Below are 21,632 nucleotides of genomic sequence, written 5' to 3' on the forward strand. Positions count from 1 at the left end.
AAACGGCCGAGGTTCATGACTGGAAGGGGTACCACTCCATGAACGTTCAGGTGGTCTGCGACCATCAAATGAGGATCCTGTGCGTCTGCACCCTGTAGCCAGCAGTGTACATGACTCATTCATATTGGCACAATCGGTGATTCCCGAAAGTTCGAGTAATATCCCCTCCAACTGTGGGGATGGTTGCTGGATGACAGGGGTTACCCGGTGCGGTCGTGGCTGATGACGCCTATACGGAGTGCACAGACCGATGCGGAGACCCGCTACAATGATGCCCATTGTGTGACCAGGAGTGTGGTTGAGAGGTGCTTCGGGATCCTGAGGATGCTCTTCAGGTGCCTGGACCGCTTTGGAGGGTCCCTCTAGTACAAGGCCAGGAGGGTCGGCCGCATCGAGGTGGTCTGCTGTGTCCTTCACAATATAGCCCAGCAGAGGGGCGATGTGCTGAGGAGGATGAGGAGGAAGGGCAGGCCTCGTCACGAGGATGAGGGGGAGAGGGACAATAAGCGAGACATGGGGGGTTGGCCAGGCACGGGAGGCTGCACAATGGTACCACCAGGGCCAGCGCGCACGGGGCACACTCATTGAGACATGTTTCACCAACTAGGGGAGGGGGGGGCTGCTGGGCAGGGGTACAGACACCAAAATCCCACACCCCTTCACCACCGACCACCCCCAACCTCCCACACCACCAGAACACCCCCTCCGTTACATATACCCACGGCCCTACGAGCTGGGGGCAGTGACAGCGGGTCTGGTCCATGGGATGGAGGATGATGACAGCCCGCTCTGCAATGAGCTCCATGCTCAATGTCTGACCCATGCCCACGGGAGCACCTTCCACCTGGATCCCTGCATGTGAGCTGGACACTCCATCACACGGTCCCGTCTAATCGCTAGGGAAAGGGTGGAGAGCTACACAGTCCACCCACTGGGCCTCACTCAACCACCACCCCTCACTCCCAGTGGCCATCACCACCCCACCCCATCAGGCAGAGCACAAAGGCAGGTTTGAACGGTGTTAACAAGTGTTTAATGTGAAGAGGTATATGCAGTCTGTGCACTAGCCCCATAACTAAAAACTGTGCCCTGCACCAATGCCAACTTAACTGGTCTCACACCATCTCTCAGTCACGTATTGATCGGACATATCCTGCTGTTTGACTAGCACGTGGCACTGGCAGTAATTCCGAGATGTCTACCTTAAGAGGTCCGACTTCTCAACTTTCTTCCTAACTCCCGATACTCGGCCTATAGGACCCATGTTGTTTGTACCAATACATATCACGACCATTGGCTGTTCGCATCTCCCCCCGCCCCCCCCCTCACCAGAATGTCCAGTACCCGCTCCGAGACATCCTTGACCCTAGCACCAGGGAGGCAACATACCATTCCGGAATCTCGTTTGGGGTCACAGAAACATCTATTTCCCTTACAATCGAATCCCCTATAATTATTGCATATTCACACTTTTTAACTCCTTCCCTCTGCAGCAGAGCCAATCGTGATGCAATGAATTTGTCAGTTGCTGCTTTCCCCCAGAGAGGCCATTCCCCTTAACAGTATCTAAAGCGGTATATCTGTTCTGCAGGGGAATGGCCACAGGAGATTCCTGCACTGCCTGCCGAGCTCTCTTGTTCTGCCTGGTGGTCATCCATTCCCTTCCAGACTGTGGAGTCTGAGCCTGCGGTGTTACCATCTCTCTCTATGTGATTTCCACAACACTCTCTGCCTCACAGATGCTCCAGTGTCCCCAGCCTCTGCTCCAGCTCCAAAACCCCACTTCCAGGAACTACAGCTGGAGACACCTCCTTTATGCAGGCTGGCCATGGACACTGAAAATGTTCCTGGATTCCCACATGGCGCAAGAGGAGCAAATCACAGCTTTCAGCTCTCCTCGCGTGACATACCCCCTTAAATCAAACCTTTGGAAGATGGTTAATATCAGGTTATATCCATTTCTCTCAGGCCCTTCTTCCCTTCTCCTTGCTAACTACTGAAAATAGCCCTTTCAAACTATAAACCATAAAAAACCTTTCAAACTACAAGCTATAAAAGTATTAAATACTTACCCGACCTTATCCACTAGTTACCAATCAGCTCCTCCATTGTAGCCTGCACTGCTGCAGCAGGGCAAGACCACTCTGAAGATTTAGAAAGTTAGAAAGCAAAGAAAAAAGTAAAAAGCATCACTTTCCCCTCTGCATCGAATTCCCACGATGCTCCAAATCCTGATATGCACATTCACTCTGCTGTGTCTCCCTCAGGATGTGCTTTCTCCCACTGCTCACGTGCAAAGTTCACTGAATCTTGACCAAATGTTCCGGTAGAAAAAAAATCAAGAAACTGGGAAATTAATACAGGATCAGGAATAGGTCCCCTGGCCCCTCAAGTCTCCGACACCATTAATTAAATCATGGCTCATCTTTTATGGCCTCAAGTTCACTTTTCGGTTTGCCCCATAATTTTAAAGGGGACTTTTCAACCTTTAGTTCTACTCGTTTTCCCCTACTTGCTGTGACTTTAAGTTCTTCCCTCTCTTCCCTCTTTATTTTTAAGTATTCATAGTCACACAGCACAGAAACAGGCCCTTCAGGCCACCAGGTCTCTGCTGACCATCAAATACCAATCTGTACTAATCCCATTTACCAGCTCTTGGCCCATAGCCTACTCAGCTTTGGCGATTTAAGTGCTCGCCCAGATGCTTCTTAAATGTTGCGAGGGTACCTGCCTCCACAGCACTCTCAGGCAGCACGTTCCATATTTCCACCACCCTCTGGGTGAAAAATTGTTTCCTCAGGTCCCCTCTAAACTTCTTACCCCTCACCTTAAACCTCTGCCCTCTGGTCTTAGGCCACTTTGCCATGGGGGGAAAAGATTCTCACGATCTCCCCTATCTGTGCCTCTCTTAATTTGGTAATCCTCTATCAGATCCTCCCTCAGCCTCCTTAGCTCCAGACAAAACAAATCAGTCTCTCCTCATTGCTGAAACTGTCCATCCCAGGCAACATCATGGTACATCTCCTCTGCATCTCCTTCTGTGCACTCACATCCTTCCAATGGTGTGGAGACCAGAACTGCACACAATATTCCATCTGTGGACTAACCAATGTTTCATAAAGTTGTACCAAGACCGCCCTGCTCCTATATTCTACGCTCCGGTTAATGAAGGCAAGCATTCCGTATGCCTTGTTCATCACCCTATCTACCTGTGCTGCCACCTTCAGGGATCGATCCATGGACTGGTACATCAAGATCCCTTTGTTCCTCAATACTCCCTCGGGACCGACTACACATTGTGTATATCCTACGCTTATTAGACCTCCCAAAATCCAGGTACGACCTCCGCAAAGCCATCTGAGATACCAAGAGAGAATATCAAACTAAGCTAGAGTCACAGACAGACTCTCGGCGGTTGTGGCAAGGACTAAACAACATAACAGGCTACAAAGCGAAGCTGAGCAGTATCTCTGGCAGCAGCGCACCCCTCCCCGATGAACTTAATGCATTCTATCCTCGGTTTGAGCAGGTAACCAACAATCCGCTGTCGAGTGCCCCAGCAGCCCATAATTCACCCATACCCACCATCACAGTTTCCGAAGTCAGATCGGCCTTCCTGAAAATGAACCCACGGAAGGCGATGGACCCGGACGGAATCCCTGGTCGTGCACTCTGAGCCTGCGCATACCAGCTGGCAGAGGTATTCACAGACATCTTTAACCTATCCCTATTCCACTCCGAGGTCCCCACCTGCTTCAAGAAGACCACCATCATACCGGTACCAAAGAAGAACCAGGCAACATGCCTCAATGACTACCGCCCGGTGGCCCTGACGTCAGTTGTAATGAAGTGCTTCGAGAGGCTGATCATGAAGCGCATCACCTCCATACTCCCGGAACGCCTTGACCCACTTCAATTCGCATACCGTCGCAACCGGTCCACATCAGACGCCATTTCCCTGGCCCTACACTCATCCCTAGAGCATCTCGAAAACAAGGACTCCTACATCAGACTCCTATTTATTGACTACAGCTCCGCCTTCAACACCATAATCCCAGCCAAGCTCATATCAAAGCTCCAAAACCTACGACTTGGCTCTCCACTCTGCAACTGGATCCTTGACTTTCTGACCAACAGACCACAGTCAGTAAGAATGAACACCAACACCTCCTCCACAATAGTCCTCAATACCGGTGCCCCGCAAGGCTGCGTACTTAGCCCCCTACTCTACTCCCTGTACACACATGACTGCGTGGCAAAACTTGGTTCCAACTCCATCTACAAGTTTGCTGACGATACGACCATAGTGGGCCGGATCTCAAATAACGACGAGTCAGAATACAGGAGGGAGATAGAGAACCTAGTGGAGTGGTGTAACGACAACAATCTCTCCCTCAATGCCAGCAAAACTAAAGAGCTGGTCATCGACTTCAGGAAGCAAAGTACTGTACACACCCCTGTCAGCATCAACGGAGCAGAGGTGGAGATGGTTAGCAGTTTCAAATTCCTAGGGGTGCACATCACCAAAAATCTATCCTGGTCCACTCACGTCGACGCTATCACCAAGAAAGCACAACAGCTCCTATACTTCCTCAGGAAACTAAGGAAATTCGGCATGTCCACATTAACCCTTACCAACTTTTACAGATGCACTATAGAAAGCATCCTATCGGGCTGCATCACAGCCTGGTATGGCAACTGCTCGGCCCAGGACCGCAAGGAACTTCAGAGAGTCGTGAATACCGCCCAGTCCATCACACGAACCTGCCTCCCGTCCATTGATTCCATCTACACCTCCTGCTGCTGGGGGAAAGCGGGCAGCATAATCAAGGATCCCTCCCACCCGGCTTACTCACTTTTCCAACTTCTTCCATCGGGCAGGAGATTCAGAAGTCTGAGAACACGCATGAACAGACTCAAAAACAGCTTCTTCCCCACTGTCACCAGACTTCTAAATGACCCTCTTATTGACTGACCTCATTAACACTACACCCTGTATGCTTCAACCGATGCCAATGCTTATGTAGTTACATTGTATATCTTGTGTTTCCCTATTATGTATTCTCATGTATTTTCTTGAATTTTGTTTAATTCCCTTTTCTTCCATGTACTGAATGATCTGTTGAGCTGCTTGCAGAAAAATACTTTTCACTGTACCTCGTGACAATAAACAAATCCAATCCAATCCAAAATGCATCACTTCACACTTGTCAGGATTAAATTCCGTCTGCCATTGCTCTGCCAAATTTATCAGCTGATCAATATCAGTCTGTAGCCCAAGACTAACAACTCCTCACTATCAACAACACCAATTTTCATGTCATCTGCAAACTTACTAATTACACTGTCTACATTCACATTCAAGTCGTGAATGTATGTAACAAACCGCAACGGTCCCAGCACTGATCCCTGTGGTACACCGCTGGCCATAGGCTTCCAATCACAAAAACAACCGTCCACCATCACCCTTGCCCTCCTATTAACAAGCCAATTTTGGATTCAATTTGCCAACTTGCTTTGGATTCCATGGGCTCTAGCCTTACATGTGGCACCTTGTCAAAGGCCTTACTGAAGTCCATGTAAACCACATCAACTGCACTATTCTCAATATATTTAGTTACCTTTTTAAAAAACTCACTTAAATTAGTTAGACACATCTCCCACCAACAAATCCATGCTGACGATCCCTGATCAATCTCTGCCTTTCCATGTGTTCCTGTCAGTCAAAAATTTTTCCAATAATTTCCCTACCACCGACCTAAAACGATCTGGCCTGTAATTACCTGGCTTTCCCCGCTGCCCTTCTTGAATAAAAGGTACATTTGCTATCCTCCTGTCATCTGGCACTTCACCTGTGATCGGCAAAGATTTAAAAATCCATCAGGGCCCCAGCAATCTCCTTCTTTGCCTCCCATAGTTTGAAAGATCAAAATGTAGAATAAAAGTTAGGGGAGAGATAAGAAATAGTAAAGATAAGGGGCGGGATTCTCCCGTACCCGGCGGGACAGAGTGGCGTGAACCACTCCGGCGTCGGGCCGCACCAAAGATGCGGAATCTTCCGCACCTTCAGGGGCTAGGCTTGCGCCCCGCTGGCCGACGTGGAAGCCCTTTGACGCTGCCCCAGCCAGGGCCGAAGGGACTCCGCCGGCCGGCACAGGTCCGTGCAAGCGCAGGAGCATCAGCGGCTGCTGACGTCATCCCCGCGTATGCACAGGGGGGGTTCACCTTCGCGCCGGCCATCGCGTAGGCTTGCATGGCCGGCGCGGAGAAAAAGAGTGCCTCCACGGCACAGGCCCGCCCGCGGATCGGTGGGCCCCGATCGCGGGCCAGGCCACTGTGGGGGCACCCCCTGGGGCCAGATCGCGGGTCGGAGACTCGCTGGGGGGGGGGGGGGGGGGGGGGGGGGGCTGCTGCAAGCGGCCGCCGACCGCGTGATTCCCGCTCCCGCCAAATCTCCGCGCCGGAGAATTCGGCTGCCGACAGGACGGGATTCACGCTGCCCCCCGGTGATTCTCCAACCCGGCGGGGGGGGGTCGGAGAATCCCGCCCAAGATGTCATTTGTGCAAGTAGTTTACAGGTTCCTAACAGCAGCCACATTGCAGGACATATCATACAGGAGGAAATAATGGGGATTTGTGAGTAAGTTCATCATGGTTGATTTTAACCTATACATAGATTGGGCCAATCACATTGTCAAATGTAGTCTAGAAAATGGGATTATAGAGTATTTGAGACAATTCCTTAGAACAGCACATGCTATAACCAACCAGAGAGCAGGCTATTCTAGATCTGGTGGTATGAAATGAGACAAGATCAATGGCCTCTTGCAAAAGCTGCCTCTGGGTAGCAGTGATCATAACGCGATTGAATTTCACATTCGAGGGAGAGGAGTGGGTATAAAGGCAATTATGAGGGTATGAAGACAGAGCTGGCTAAATTGAACTGGAAAATTAGGTTAAGGGATAAGTCTATAGAGATGAAGTGGCAGACATTTCATGAGTTTTACTAAACACTCAGCAAAGATACATTGCAGTGAGAAAGAAAGACTCTAGGGGAAGGACTGAGCGTCTTTAAGACGAGAGATAGATGGGATTTGGATTAATAAGGGGATCAGAGTTATGGGGAGAAGGCAGGAGAATGAGGATGAGCAACATATCTGCCATGATTGAATGGCGGAGTATCAATGGGCCGAGTGGCCTAATTCTGCTCTTATGTCTTATGAACATACTATCCATAGTTAACTACTGAAGGTTAAAGGTAGTATCAAATTGAAAGAACTAATGTGCAATTCTGCAAGATCACTGGCAGGTTAGAAGATTGGACAGAGTATTAAAAACAGCAAAGAATTTCCAAAGAATGAGGGAAAACTTGCTAGAAATATAAAAACAGCAAGTAAGAGTTTCTACAAGTATTTAAAAAATAAAAGGTAAAGTGAACATTGGTCCTTTATAGACGGAGTCTAGGGAATTGAAATGGAAAATAAGGAAATGGCAGATGAATTGAACAGATTTTGCCTATCTGTACTAGTGGTAGAGTTTACAAATAAAATCCCATAAATAAGTGTGATTGAGATGAAAAGGGGGGTGGGGGGAGCAACTTAAATTACAATAATCAGGGAAAGGGTACTGAGAAAATTATTACGACCAAAAGCTGACAAATCGCCGAGGCCTGATGGGCCTCATCCTGGGGTATTAAAGTAAATAACTGCTGTGATAGTAGATGCATTGGTTTTAATTTTCCAAAATTCCTTAGATTCTGGAATGGTCCTATCAGATTGGAAATAGCAAATGTAACACCTCAATGCAAGTTATAAAGGAGACAGAAACTGCATGCCAGTTAGCTTAACATCTGTCATCAGGAAAATGCTGAAACCTATTATAGCAGCCAGGAAAAGTCAACATGGTTTCTGAAAGGGAAATAGTGGTTGACTAATTTATTAGAGTTCTCTGAGCAAGTAACAAGCAATGTGGATAAAGGGGAACTTGTGGATGTGCTGTACTTGGATTACCAGACGGCCATGACACTACACAAAATCAGAGCTCATGGTGTAAGGGGGCAATATAATAGCACGCATAGGGGATTGGCTAGCTAATGGGAAACATAAATCAGTCATTTTCAGTTTGGCAAAATGTAGCAAGTGAGCTGGGGCCTCAACTATTCACAATCGATATTAATGACTTGGATGGTGGGACCAACTGTCTGGTTGCTAACTTTGCTGATGACACAAAGTTAGATTGGCAAGTAAGTTGTGAAGAGGAAATTAGGAGTCTGCAAAGGGACATAGATAGGTTTGGTGAGTGGGCACAAATTTACAGATGGGAGTATGATGTGAGAAAACATGAATTTTATTATTTAAATGGAAGTGATTGCAGAACTCGGAGGTAGAGGGGAATCTGGGAATTACTGGTACGCGAATCAGGAAAAGTTAACATGCAGGTACAGCATGTTATTAAGAACACAAATAGAAAGTTGTCATTTATTGCAAAGAGAACGGAATATGAAAGCTTTGTTACAGTTGTATAGGGTATTAATGAAAATACATCTGGAATACTGGGTACAGTTCTGGTCTCCTTATTTTAAGAAAGGAAAGAATGCATTTGAACCAGTTCAGAGAAGGTTAATTTGAATGATTTTTGGGATGTTGGGGTCAGCCCATGAAGAGAAGTTGGATAGGTTGCACCTGCATCCATGAGATTCTGAGGGGACTTGGCAGGATGACTGCTAAAGGATCTTATATATTTGAATAAGATTGCCTTTCATTCATCTAAACAGCATAGAGTGCTTTTTCAGGAGAAAAAGTGTAAAGTATTGAAATCTTACAAGTCATAGTGCTATTATTACTATAGAAGTTCATTCTGCACATTTACTTGAATCAAAATGAGATTTACATTTGAAATAATTGTGGTTATACCAGAATATTAACTCCCAGATCTGTCGGTCCTTGAGCCACAATGTATTCAATACCAGTTTCATAAACATCCATTGGTCTCCTATATTTAAAAACGGTGCCTGCAAGGTGGAAGTTTCTTGAACCGTCTACTTTTAAATTGCCATTCACAAAAAAGTTCCCAGACTCATCAGCAACAGCTGGAAGGTAAATAAAAGTACAGATAAAACTCATCTTTCTTACAGCATGTCACTGCCACTGCTTTAGATTTCGTTAAAGAAAAACAATACCAAACCTATGATACTGTGAGGCTTGCCTCCAGAGCCTGAAATTCTAGACACGGGTGAATTAAATCGGTCTTTAAAACGGACCAGCAAGCCAGTTCGTGAACAAACGGCTACCAGTGACAACACAGAAAAGAGACTGTGTGTTCATGCTCATCTTGAATTCTATTTTGAGGGTAGAGGAACAACAATAATGACATCTCTTAGGGGAGTAGGAGACAGTGAAACAAGTAAATATTAAAGCTGTTGCAATTTAGCATGTCTAAAGGTTTGAGAATAATGGGGTAGTCTGTGAGCTGGCATTCTCCGACTGAGACATTGCAAAACATTTAGAAAAATATAGAATTCTGTTACATCAAAAGCCAGAGATCGTGAGATTGCCTATAGAAATTCCACCCCAATATCTCCAGTTAAATAGAACATAGAACAGTACAGCACAGAACAGGCCCTTCGGCCCTCGATGTTGTGCCGAGCAATGATCACCCTACTTAAACCCACGTAACCCGTATCCCAACAATCCCCCCATTAACCTTACACTACGGGCAATTTTAGCATGGCCAATCCGCCTAACCCGCACATCTTTGGACTGTGGGAGGAAACCGGAGCACCCGGAGGAAACCCACGCACACACGGGGAGGACGTGCAGACTCCACACAGACAGTGACCCACCCGGGAATCGAACCTGGGACCCTGGAGCTGTGAAGCATTGATGCTAACCACCATGCTACCGTGAGGCCCCAAATCTGGAGCGTTTAAAGCAGAAATTACTGGATATTCCGAGGGAAAACTGGATAAGTCTTTGAAGCAGTGGAAGATGCAGGATTATTCTAGTAAAAATATTAGCACAAACACAGGGAGCTAAATTGCTCCTATCAGTGTTGTGAATCCAGTGAGACAAGATTTCTTCTTTGGGAGGCAGTTAATGTGTGTCAGTCTCTCACTGGATCCACACATTTAACAATAGCCTCTGGAATATTGGATATTTACTGCCACTATTACAAGTGTCTGTAAAACAATCTTACCAAGTGGAGTAAAGAATACTTTACAAGGAACCATGAAATACTAGCTATGTCTGTTATGGTTCACTTTTTAAAATCAGCCATCCTTGATCATGGGAATATAAATATTTCTTGGCTGCCTACAACTCCATTCTTTACAGATTATGCTGCATTTCCAAGCTAGAATCATGACAATATTGCACAAAACAATATTTTATATTCAATATGGAATGTATTAAAATATTCAAATCAGAATGGTTGGTGCTAACAGAGATGAATAATGTACAAGATTACATTGATACCACATTGGGGCAAGCAAATACAGCATTACATTAATCAGTACGAGCAGACAAGACAAACGCATAATAAGGAAAATAACATTGATAACTTCAAATGCTTTTTTACATACCCAAAACATCATCTGACTTTTTTCTTTCAATTATTTGGATATCTGTTGCACCAACTGGAATGTGGGTTATTAGGGAATAACCTAGGAAACAGTTTAATAAATTTTCATATCAAAGTCCATGTCAATCAGCAAGTAACCTATGGCACAGCACAAACTCCAGATACTAAGAGGATTAACTGGTAAAACTGACCGTAAAAATGTAAAAAAAAAATGGGAGGGGAAAATTCAGATGACGGATTTTCAAGAATGCGGAGACACAAGTATCAGGCTCGAGGCCTGCAGCACACCCGATAGATTCTCTCTACCAAAATGGGGACGGACCTCTTCTGAAAAATGCAGAGGTGAGAAAGGATCAGGCTCAGATATTTTTGTGGTAAAATTATAGTGCGAACACTATCCAGATCCACAGGAAGAAAGGTCACTTATCCATGGCTGATTAGGGAGGAAAGGAGAAAAATGACAAACAGTAATGAAAAGAATGTTTGAACCAGCAACACTAACGCAATCTCTGGGTGAAAAAGGTTTTCCTCACATTCCCCCCAAATCTCCTGCTCCTTGGCGCTGGAGTGTGGCGACTAGGGGATTTTCACAGTACTTCACTACGGTGTTAATGTATGCCTACTTGCGACACGAAGAAAGATTATTGTCATCTATGCCCCCAGTTATTGATTCCCCCACAAAGGAAAAAGGTTCCTTCCTACCCATCCTATCAAGGTCCCATATAATTTTATACACCTCACTCAGGTTCCTCCAGCAGCCCTCTCTGCTCCAAGGAAAACAGCCCCAGCCTTACCAGCCTCTCTTCACAGCTGAAACGTTCCGGCCCTGATCCAGGTAAATCTCCTCCGCACCCTCGCTGAACAGCGTGAACTCCAACGTAAACGTTCGCATGTATCTCACAGCAGGCAGCTTTGCTACAGATTGCTTCCAGCTATTTGAAGCTCTCCAACATAATAACAGACTGTGCACCAAATAATTTATAACGATTTATACTGATGCCTTAGATGAAGGAATGGGGCAATGTTCTCTCTAAACTCTGCAATGCAAAGCAAGCTGAAAGTTTCTGTGCAGGCTGGAGACAAGTTGTTCTTTTATTCTTTCATGCGATGTGGACATCCCTGGCAAGGCCAGCATTGTTGTCCATCCCTAATTGTCACTGAACTGAGTGGCTTGCCAGACCACTGCAGCGGGCAGTTAAGAGTCAACCACATTCAGCGAGTCAACGGGGGCCGAGGTGGGGGGTGTCCATATAGTTAGATTTGAGCAGCAGGGTTAGGTGATAGGATGGTGTTGCTAAAGGGGGGGGGGGTTGTTCTGCTGACGGGGATGGAAACTGGGCATGGTAACAGTGAGGAGGTCATGGGTGGAGCCAGCCAGGAGGCGGGCCAGAGGAAGCGCGACACATGGCTGGGGGGGCTATCCAAGGAAAGGGGATGGCTGATCTACAGGCAAGGCTGTAGAGCAGCTTAGAAAGGTAAAATGCGCGATTTATGAGGATGGGGAGAAGGCCAGTAGAATGTTGCACAACAACTGAGGAAGAGGGAAGCAGCTAGGGAAATAGGGAGGGTAGTGGATGGGGAAGGCAATCTAGTGGGTGATCCAGCAGGGCTGAACAAGGTCTGCAGGGACTTTTATAGGAAGCTGTACACTTTGGAACCACCCGGTGGACCGGGAGGGTTGAGGCGATTCCTGGACGGACTGACCTTCCCAAGAGTGGGGAGGGGGTTGGTGGACGGACTGGGGGCCCTGGTCAGGATCGAAGAGGTACTGGGGGGCCTGAAGGTCATGCAGTCGGGTAAAGCCCCGGGGCCGGACGGGTATCCGGTGGAGTTTTACAAAAAATTTGCTGGGATAGTGGGGCCGTTGCTGGTCAGGGTCTTTAACGAGGCAAGAGACAGAGGGAGTTTACCCCCGATGATGTCGCAGGCCACCATCTCGCTCATTCTGAAACGGGATAAGGACCCGGAGGCCTGTGGACCATACAGGCCGATCTCGTTGATCAACGCAGACACCAAGTTACAGGCCAATATTTTGGCGACCAGAATTGAGGACTGTGTACCGGATGTAATTGTGGAGGACCAAACCGGGTTTGTTAAGGGGAGGCAGCTGGTGGCCAACATAAGAAGGCTTCTCAACATGATTATGATGCCCCCAGAGAGTAGGGAGGTAGAGATAGTGGTAGCCATGGATGCTGCAAAGGCTTTTGACCGGGCTGAGTGGGATTATCTGTGGGAGGTACTAGGACGGTTCGGGTTCGGGGTGGGGTTCATCGAATGGGTTAGGCTATTGTATCAGGCCCCGGAGGCGAGCGCAAGGACGAACAGGACGACATTGGACTACACCGTGGGACAAGACAGGGCTACCCTCTCTCCCCACTGCTCTTTGCGCTGGCCATAGAGCCGGGGTGGGGGGGGGTGTGTGTGTGTGTGTGGAACATAGAGTCTCGTAATACATGGATGATCTGCCGTTATACGTATCGGACCCAATGGTGGGGATGGCAACCCTGGGGGAATTTGGCCGGTTCTCCGGATACAAACTGAATATGGCCAAGAGCGAGTTGTTTGTAATTCAGGCGAGGGGGCAGGAGAGTAGGCTGAAGGGGTTGCTGTTCAGGCTAGTGGGGGAGAGTTTCCGATATTTGGGGATTCAGGTGGCACGGGACTGGGGCAGGTTGCATAAGCTCAACCTGTGCCGACTGGTGGAACGAGTGAGGGAGGAGGTCCGGAGGTGGGATGCGCTCCCGCTGTCATTGGCGAGGAAGTGCAGACTGTTAAGATGATGATTCTCCTGCGGTTCTTGTTTGTTTTTCAGTGTCTCCCCATCTTTATCCCGCGGTCCTTCTTTAAGAGGCTGAATAAAATTATTCTGGGATTTGTATGGGCAGGGAAGTCCCCGTGGGTGAAGAGGGTGATGCTTGAAAGGAGCAGAGGAGAAGGGGGGCTGGCGTTGCTGAACTTCAGCAATTATTACTGGGCGGCCAACATAGCAACGATAAGGAAATGGATGGTGGGTGCGGGGTCGGGTTTGGGAGTGGATGGAGGCTGCTTCGTGCAGGGGCACTAGCTTAGCAGCCCTGGTCACGGAGCCTCTGCCACTTCCGCCAGCACGGTACTCCACCAGCCAGAGAGTGGTGGCGGCTCTTCGGATCTGGGGCCAGTGGAGGAGTCATGTAGGGGAGGTAAGAGCATCGGTGTGGACCCCAATCTGCGGCATCCACCGATTTGCCCCGGGGAACATAGACGGGGGTATCGACTGTGGAGGAGGGCGGGGATTGTAAGGATGGGGGATCTGTTCCTGGAAGGGAGCTTTCCGAGCACGAGTGGAAGTTTGGGCTGGCGAGAGGGAATGAATTTAGATACTTGCAGGTGAGGGATTTTGTACGCCGACTGGTGCCGTCCTTCCCATGTCTCCCGCCGAAGGGGAGGCAGGACAGGGTAGTTTCTAGGGGAGACATGCCGAGCTTTCATGGCCCAGAGAAAGTAAAGATCGCCTTGAGAGGTTCGCTACTTCTTTTTTTTTGTACTGTACAATGTCACTTTTTCTATATGCTTAATACCTCAATAAAATGGTTTGTTAAAAAAGCCATCGGACTTCCGGTGGCGGCGATGACGTAGGAAGCCGCACATTTGGGAGCTCCCGATTCAAACGGACTTTTCGGCTCTTTTCAGAGCCCAAAACGGAATTTTTTCGACGTCTCCCGGTGGGAGAAGGTGTGCTGATCGACTTTCTCCGCATTTCATGACTTGAACTCGGAGTGGAAAGGGGGAAGAAACGGCAGCAGCTCCCCAGAAAAAACAGTGGAAGGAATCCAAGATGGCGGCCGGCGGAGCACCAGAGGAGTGGAAGCAGTGGGCCCAGGAGCAGCAAGCTGCTCTCCTGCGCTGTTTTGCAGATTTCAAGGCTGAGGTGCTGAGATCTCTGCAGGAAACGAATAAAAAGCTCTCGGAGATTCAGACGACCCAGGGTGCTGCCATCCAGGCGCAGGCCACTGAACGAGAGGAGGAGACCGTGGTCCTCATGAGTAAGGTGGAGGGGCACGAGGCACTCCACAAGAAGTGGCAAGACCGCTTCGAGGAGCTTGATCACCGCATGAGGCGGAAAAATCTGAGGATCTTGGGCCTTGAGGGGGGGCTGGAGGGGTCGAATCTGACAACCTACGTGGCCACGATGCTGAACTCGCTAGTGGGGGCCGGGTCTTTCCATCTGCCTTTGGAGCTGGAGGGAGCGCACAGAGTACTGGCCAGGAGGCCTAAGGAGAATGAACCCCCGCGTGCGGTGCTGGTGAGGTTCCACCGGTTCAGTGATCGGGAGTGTGCGCTGCGCTGGGCCAAGAAGGTGAAGAGCAGCAATTGGGAGAATGGGGTAGCACGGATCTACCAGGATTGGAGTGCGGAGGTGGCTAAGCGGCGGTCCGGGTTTAATCAGACGAAGGAGGTGCTCTACAAGAAGATGAAAAAGTTTGGAATGTTGCAGCCTGTGCGCAACTTATTTGGACCGGCATTATTATTTTGATTCCCCGGAGGAGGCGTGGGCCTTCGTGTGGACGGAGAAACTGGACTCGAACTAGGGGTTGGGGGTTGCGGGGTCGGTTGTAATGCTTTATTGCTGGTTTCTGCTGTTGCTGTGTTCTCTTTTCCTGTACTTTTGTAATTTTGATATGGTTATTTATTGGGGTGTTGTTCTGTTTTTTGTTGGGGGGGCACTGTTTGAGTTTTGTATCTTGCGGGGGGGGGGGGGGGGTTGGGGTGTTTGTTGTATTCAATATCGGGCTGGGGGTATGGAGTGGGGCTGGTATTTGGGAGCTGCGTCAGAAGGGTGTGGTGGGGCAGTGCGAAAGCGCGGGCATTCCTCTGGTTTCCCGCGTTGCGGGGCTGGGGGATGGAGACGATGACGGGGAGGGCCTTAACTGGTTCTTCCCCGCGCTGGAGCGATGCCTGGAGGAGGGACAGGATGGGGGATGATCCCACTTTGGGAGGGGTCGGGTTATTGGCGGGAGTTTCCGGGGTCAGCAGAAGTTAGCTGACCCACGGAAGTACAATGAGGACGGTTCGCGGCTAGGAGGGATCCTAGCCTTGGGGGGGGGGGGGGGGGGGGGGGGGGGGGGGGGGCGGGGGGGGGGAGGAGAATACCGGGTTGCTGCTGGCAGTGTCAGGAAGGAGCTGGTGGGACAGAGGTGAGGTGTTGTCGCCGTGGGGACTGGGGCGGGCAGTCGACGGGCTATGGCTAGTCGACGGGGGAGGGGGGCGGGACGCCCTCTGATCCGGTTGGTCACCTGGAGTGCGAGAGGATTGAATGGGCCGGTGAAGCGGTCGAGGGTACTTGCTCACCTGAGGGGGCTCATCTGAGGGGGCTAAAGGCAGATGTTGCAATTCTTCAGGAGACCCAACTGAAGGTGGCGGACCAGGTCCGTCTGAGGAAGGGGTGGGTGGGGCAGGTTTTCCACTCTGGGTTGGATGTGAAGAACCGGGGAGTGGCGATTCTGGTGGGGAAAAATGTGTTGTTTGAGGCATCTGAGGTGGTGGCGGATAAGGGGGGTAGGTATGTTATGGTTAGGGGCAGGCTACAGGGAGAGAAGGTGGTACTTGCTAGTGTCAAATTGGGACGATGCGGGCTTTATGAGGCGTATGCTGGGACGGGTCCCAGATCTAGAGGCGGGAGGTCTGATTATGGGGGGGGGGGGGACTTCAATACGGTGTTGGATCCTTCACTGGATCGGTCCAGTTCAAGTACGGGTAGGAGGCAGGCGGCGGCCAAGGTACTGAGAGGGTTTATGGACCAGATGGGAGGGGTGGACCCATGGAGGTTTGTGAGGCCGAGGGCACGCGAGTACTCTTTCTTCTCCCACGTACATAGGGTTTATTCTCGGATAGACTTCTTCGTGGTGAGTAGGGGACTGATTCCGAGAGTGGAGGAGGCCGAATATTCGGCCATTGCAATCTCCGACCACGCTCCGCATTAGATGGGAGTTGGAGATGGGGGAGGTGCGGGACCAGCGCCCGTTGTGGCGGTTGGATGTGGGGTTGTTGGCGGAGGGTCCGGGCAGGTATTGAGGGGTACCTCGAGGTGAATGATACGGGGGAGGTCCAGGGGGCGATGGTCTGGGAAGCCCTGAAGGCAGTGATTCGTGGGGAGCTGATATCCATCCAGGCACACAGGGAGAGGAGCGAGAGGGATAGACTGGTGGGGAAGATGCTGGAGGTAGATAGGAGGTACGCGGAGACACCAGAGGAGGGACTGTTGGGGGAGAGGCACAGTCTACAGGCTAAATTTGATTTGCTGACCACTAGAAAGGCAGAGGCACAGTGGAGGAAGGCACAAGGGGCAGTGTATGAACATGGTGAAAAGGTGAGTAGGGTGCTGGCTCATCAGCTCCGTAAGCGGGATGCGGCTAAGGAAATTGCTGAAGTGAGAGACAAGAGTGGGAATGTGGTGCAGAAGGGGGTAGAGGTGAATGAGGTCTCCAAGGACTTTTACGGGGAACTGTACCGGTCGGAGACAACGGTGGAGAGGAGGGGAATGGAGAGGTTTCTCGACGGGCTATCTTTCCCGAAGGTGCAGGAGGAGAAGGTGGAGGGATTGGCGGGCACCGATTGAGCTGGAGGAGCTGGTTAAGGGGATCGGGCAGATGCAGTCAGGGAAGGCACCAGGGCCAGATAGGTTCCCGGTGGAGTTTTATAAAATGTTGGTGGACCTACTGGGCCCCTTGCTGGTGCGGACACTTAATGAGGCGTGGGAAGGGGGGACTTTGCCCCCGACGATGTCACAGGCGCTGATTTCGTTAATCTTAAAGAGGGACAAGGACCCCCAGCAGTGTGGCTCATACAGGCCCATATCTCTCCTTAATGTGGATGTCAAGGTGCTGGCAAAAATCCTGGCCACCAGGATAGAGGACTGTGTGCCAGGGGTTGTACACGAGGACCAGACAGGTTTTGTTAAGGGAAGGCAGCTGAACACGAATGTGCGGAGGTTGTTGAATGTCATCATGATGCCGGCGATTGAGGGGGAGGCTGAGATAGTGGTGGCGCTGGATGCGGAGAAGGCCTTCGATAGAGTGGAGTGGGGGTACTTGTGGGAGGTGTTGGGGAGGTTTGGATTTGGTGACGGGTTTATTAGATGGGTGAGGCTGCTATACGAGGCCCCGATGGCGTGTGTGGCCACGAATGGGAGGAGGTCGGAGTACTTCCGGCTTTACCGAGGGACCAGGCAGGGTTGCCCCCTGTCCCCCTTGTTGTTTGCATTGGCAATCGAGCCGTTGGCGATGGCGTTGAGGGATTCAGGGAGGTGGAGGGGTTTGGTGCGGGGTGGGGAGGAACATAGGGTGTCGTTGTATGCCGTTGACCTGCTACTGTATGTGGCGGACCCGGTGGGAGGGATGCCAGGGGTGATGGAGCTGCTAGCTGGGTTTGGGACCTTTTCAGGCTATAAACTAAATCTAGGCAAGAGTGAGGCGTTTGTGGTGCACCCTGGGGACCAGGAGGAAGGAATTGGTAGGCTCCCGCTTAAGAGAGCAGGGGAGAGTTTTAGGTACCTGGGGGTGCAGGTGGCCAGGGACTGGGGGACTCTTCACAAGCATAATTTCACCAGGCTTGTGGATCAGATGGAGGAGGAGTTCAAGAGGTGGGACATGCTGCCATTGTCGTTGGCGGGGAGGGTGCAGTCCGTCAAAATGACGGTGCTGCCGAGGTTCTTGTTCCTCTTTCAGTGCCTGCCCATCTTCATCCCCAGGGCCTTCTTTAGGAGGGTGACGAGCAGTATTTTGAGCTTTGTGTGGGCACATGGGACTCAGAGTGAAGAGGGTTTTTCTGGAGCGAGGGAGGGATAGAGGCGGGCTGGCGCTGCCCAACCTTTTGGGATATTATTGGGCGGCCAATGTGTCAATGGTGCGTAAATGGGTGGGGGGGGGGGGGGGGGGGAAGAATGGAGATGGCGTCTTGCAGAGGTACGAGCCTGGGTGCCTTGGTAACGGCACCGTTGCCGCTCTCTCCTAAGAGGTATACCACGAGCCCGGTGGTGGCGGCGACCCTAAGAATCTGGGGACAGTGGATACGGCATAGGGGGGAAAACAAGGGGCTCTATGGAGGCTCCATTAGGTGGAAATCATCGGTTCATCCCGGGGAACACTGATGGGGGATTTAGGGGGTGGCATAGGGTGGGCATCAGAAAATTGAGGGACCCGTTTATTGATGGGCGGTTTGCGGGCCTGGGGGAACTGGAAGATAAATTTGGGCTCCCCCAAGGGAATATGTTCAGATACTTGCAGGTAAAGGCGTTTGCTAGGCGACAGGTAGAGGAATTCCCTTTACTGCCCTCGCGGGGGGCGATGGACAGAGTGCTTTCGGGGGTGTGGGTCGGAGAGGGGAAGGTGTCTGATATTTATAAGGTAATGCAGGAGGTGGAGGAGTCGTCAGTGGAGGAGCTGAAGGCTAAATGGGAGGGGGAACTTGGGGAGCAGATAGAGGACGGGACTTGGGTGGATGCCTTGGAGAGAGTCAACTCTTCCTCTTCGTGAGAGGGGCTTAATCTCATCCAATTCAAGGTGCTGCACCGGGCCCATATGTCCGGGACTAGGTTGAGTAGGTTCTTTGGGGGTGAGGACAGGTGCACCAGGTGTTCGGGGAGTCCAGCGAATCATGCCCATATGTTCTGTGCATGCCCGGCACTGGAAGAATTCTGAAGGGGGTGGCGGGGACGGTGTCGAGGGTGGTTGGATCCAGAGTCAAACCAGGTTGGGGACTCGATTTTTGTAGTTGCGGCAGAGCCGGGAGTGCAGGAGGCGAAAGAGGCCTGGCTATGTAACTTAACATTGTTTTAATTTAAGTTGTTGTTAATATGTTTTGGTGTTCATTGAGGATGGGCGAATGTTTATGATTGCTATCATTATTGTTATTGTTGGTATTTTATTACGGTTCGTTGTTGCATAAATACAACATTTTTCAATAAAAATTACTACAAAAAAAAGTCAACCACATTGCTATGGTCTGGAGTCACGTGTTGGCCAGACTGGGTAACAATGGCAGATTTCCTTCCCTGAAGCACAAAATAAATAAACGCATATAAATAATCCCACAAATAACTGCGTGTGTGTAATCATGCAAATAATTTAAAGGGATATTGCATTTAAACAAATCACCTGCACACTCCGCAACAGAATTAGAGAGCTCGTTGGAACCAAAGAACAAAGAAAAGTACAGCACAGGAACAGGCCCTTCGGCCCTCCAAGCCCGTGCCGACCATGCTGCCCGACTAAACTACAATCTTCTACAATTTCTGGGTCCGTATCCCTCTATTCCCATCCTATTCATGTATTTGTCAAGGTGCCCCTTAAACGTCACTATAGTCCCTGCTTCCATCACCTCCTCTGGCAGCGAGTTCCAGGCACCCACTACCCTCTGTGTAAAAAACCTGCCTCGTACATCTACTCTAAACCTTGCCGCTCACACCTTCAACCTATGCCCCGTAGTAATTGACCCCTCTACCCTGGGGAAAAGCCTCTGACTATCCACTCTGTCTATGCCCCTCATAATTTTGTAGACCTCTATCAGGTCGCCCCTCAAGCTCCGTCGTTCCAGTGAGAACAAACAGAGTTTATTCGACCACTCCTCATAGCCAATGCCCTCCATACCAGGCAACATCCTGGTAAATCACTTCTGCACCCTCTCTAAAGCCTCCACATCCTTCTGGTAGTGTGGCAACCAGAATTGAACACTATCCTCCAAGTGTGACCTAACTAAGGTTCTATACAGCTGCAACATGAATGCCAATTTTTATACTCAATGCCCCGGCCAATGAAGGCAAGCATGCCATATGCCTTCTTGCCTACCTTCTCCACCTGTGTTGCCCCTTTCAATGACCTGTGGACCTGTACACCTAGATCTCTCTGACTGTCAATACTCTTTGGGGTTCCACCATTCACTGTATATTCCCCACCTGCATTGGACCTTCCAAAATGCATTACCTCACATTTGACCGGATTAAACTCCATCTGCCATCTCTCCGCCCAAGTCTCCAAACGATCTAAATCCTGCTGTATCCTCTGACAGTCCTCATCGCTATCCGTAATTCCACCAACATTTGTGTTGTCTGCAAACAGAGTATAACATACATATCCAAGCTCGCTAGCACGTAGTTACGTGGGAAAGTAAGTGGTAAGCAGAATGGCAAGAGCCACAGAGGGATATTGGCAAGTTGGGTTGGTTCTGCCAGTTTGTGTCTGTGGCAGATTTCTACCAGTTTGTGTCTGTGCCAACTTTCTGCCAGTTCGCATCTGTGCCAGATTTCTGTCAGTTTGTGGCTGTGCCAGTTTCTCTGTGCCAGCTTTCTGCCATTTTGTGCCTGTGCCAGTTTCTCTGCCAGCTTTCTGCCAGTTTGTGTCTGTGCCAGTTTGTCTCTGTGCCGGCTTTCTGCCAGTTTGTCTGTGTGCCAGTTTGTCTGTGTGCCGGCTTTCTGCCAGTTTGTGTCTTGTGCCATTTCTCTGCACCTGCCCCACTTCCCACCCTTTTCCCCATAGTTCTGCAATTCTTTCTCTTCAAATAATTAACCAATCAGGCAACAGCGATCTCCAATGAGAGATAAACTAGCCATCTCCCTTTCACATTCAATAGCATTACCATCGCTGAATCCTGCACAACATTGGTGTGGGGGGCTACCATTGACCAGAAACTGAACAGAACCAGCCATATATACTGTGGTTATAAGAGGAGGTCAGAGGCTGGGAATCCTGTAGCGAACTCATCTCCTAACTTAAAGTTTAAGAGCAAGGAGGTAGTGCTGGAACTATATAAAACATTGGTATTGTGAGCGGTTCTGGAATCCACATTACAGGAGGTATGTGACTGCACAGGGAAGAGTGCAGAGGAGTTTTAGCTGGATATTGCCTGGGTTGGAGTTATGGGGTGCGATTCTCCAGCCCAGTTGCATTCTCACTTGAGCGATACAAGGCCAGTGAACAGCGGGAGAGGCTAAAAATGAGAACCGCGCCGGGTGCCAAACTGTTTGTGATGAAACCAGACCACTCTCGGGATCTCGCCGTAGCTTGGCGAGAAACCAATTATCA

At 49.9% G+C, this 21,632-nt stretch overlaps 2 protein-coding genes across 5 annotated transcripts in view; one reads left to right on the top strand and one right to left on the bottom strand.

Moving 5' to 3' along the window:
- adamtsl2 (ADAMTS-like 2) overlaps positions 1-21,632 on the bottom strand; it is a 122,051-nt gene that overhangs the window by 52,378 nt on the left and 48,041 nt on the right. For all 4 annotated transcript variants that reach the window (XM_038781867.1, XM_038781865.1, XM_038781864.1 and 1 more), the window contains 2 exons: positions 10,580-10,660; positions 8,913-9,088 (listed from right to left, as the gene is read on the bottom strand). In XM_038781867.1, the coding sequence (XP_038637795.1) occupies positions 8,913-9,088; positions 10,580-10,660 (257 nt within the window). The remainder of the gene's footprint in view (positions 1-8,912; positions 9,089-10,579; positions 10,661-21,632) is intronic.
- mymk (myomaker, myoblast fusion factor) overlaps positions 10,854-21,632 on the top strand; it is a 130,273-nt gene continuing 119,494 nt past the window's right edge. The window contains exon 1 of the mRNA XM_038781870.1: positions 10,854-10,920. The gene's annotated coding sequence lies outside the window, so the exon portion shown is untranslated. The remainder of the gene's footprint in view (positions 10,921-21,632) is intronic.

Source organism: Scyliorhinus canicula, chromosome 21 (assembly GCF_902713615.1).
Source record: "Scyliorhinus canicula chromosome 21, sScyCan1.1, whole genome shotgun sequence".
Classification (NCBI taxonomy): domain Eukaryota; kingdom Metazoa; phylum Chordata; class Chondrichthyes; order Carcharhiniformes; family Scyliorhinidae; genus Scyliorhinus; species Scyliorhinus canicula.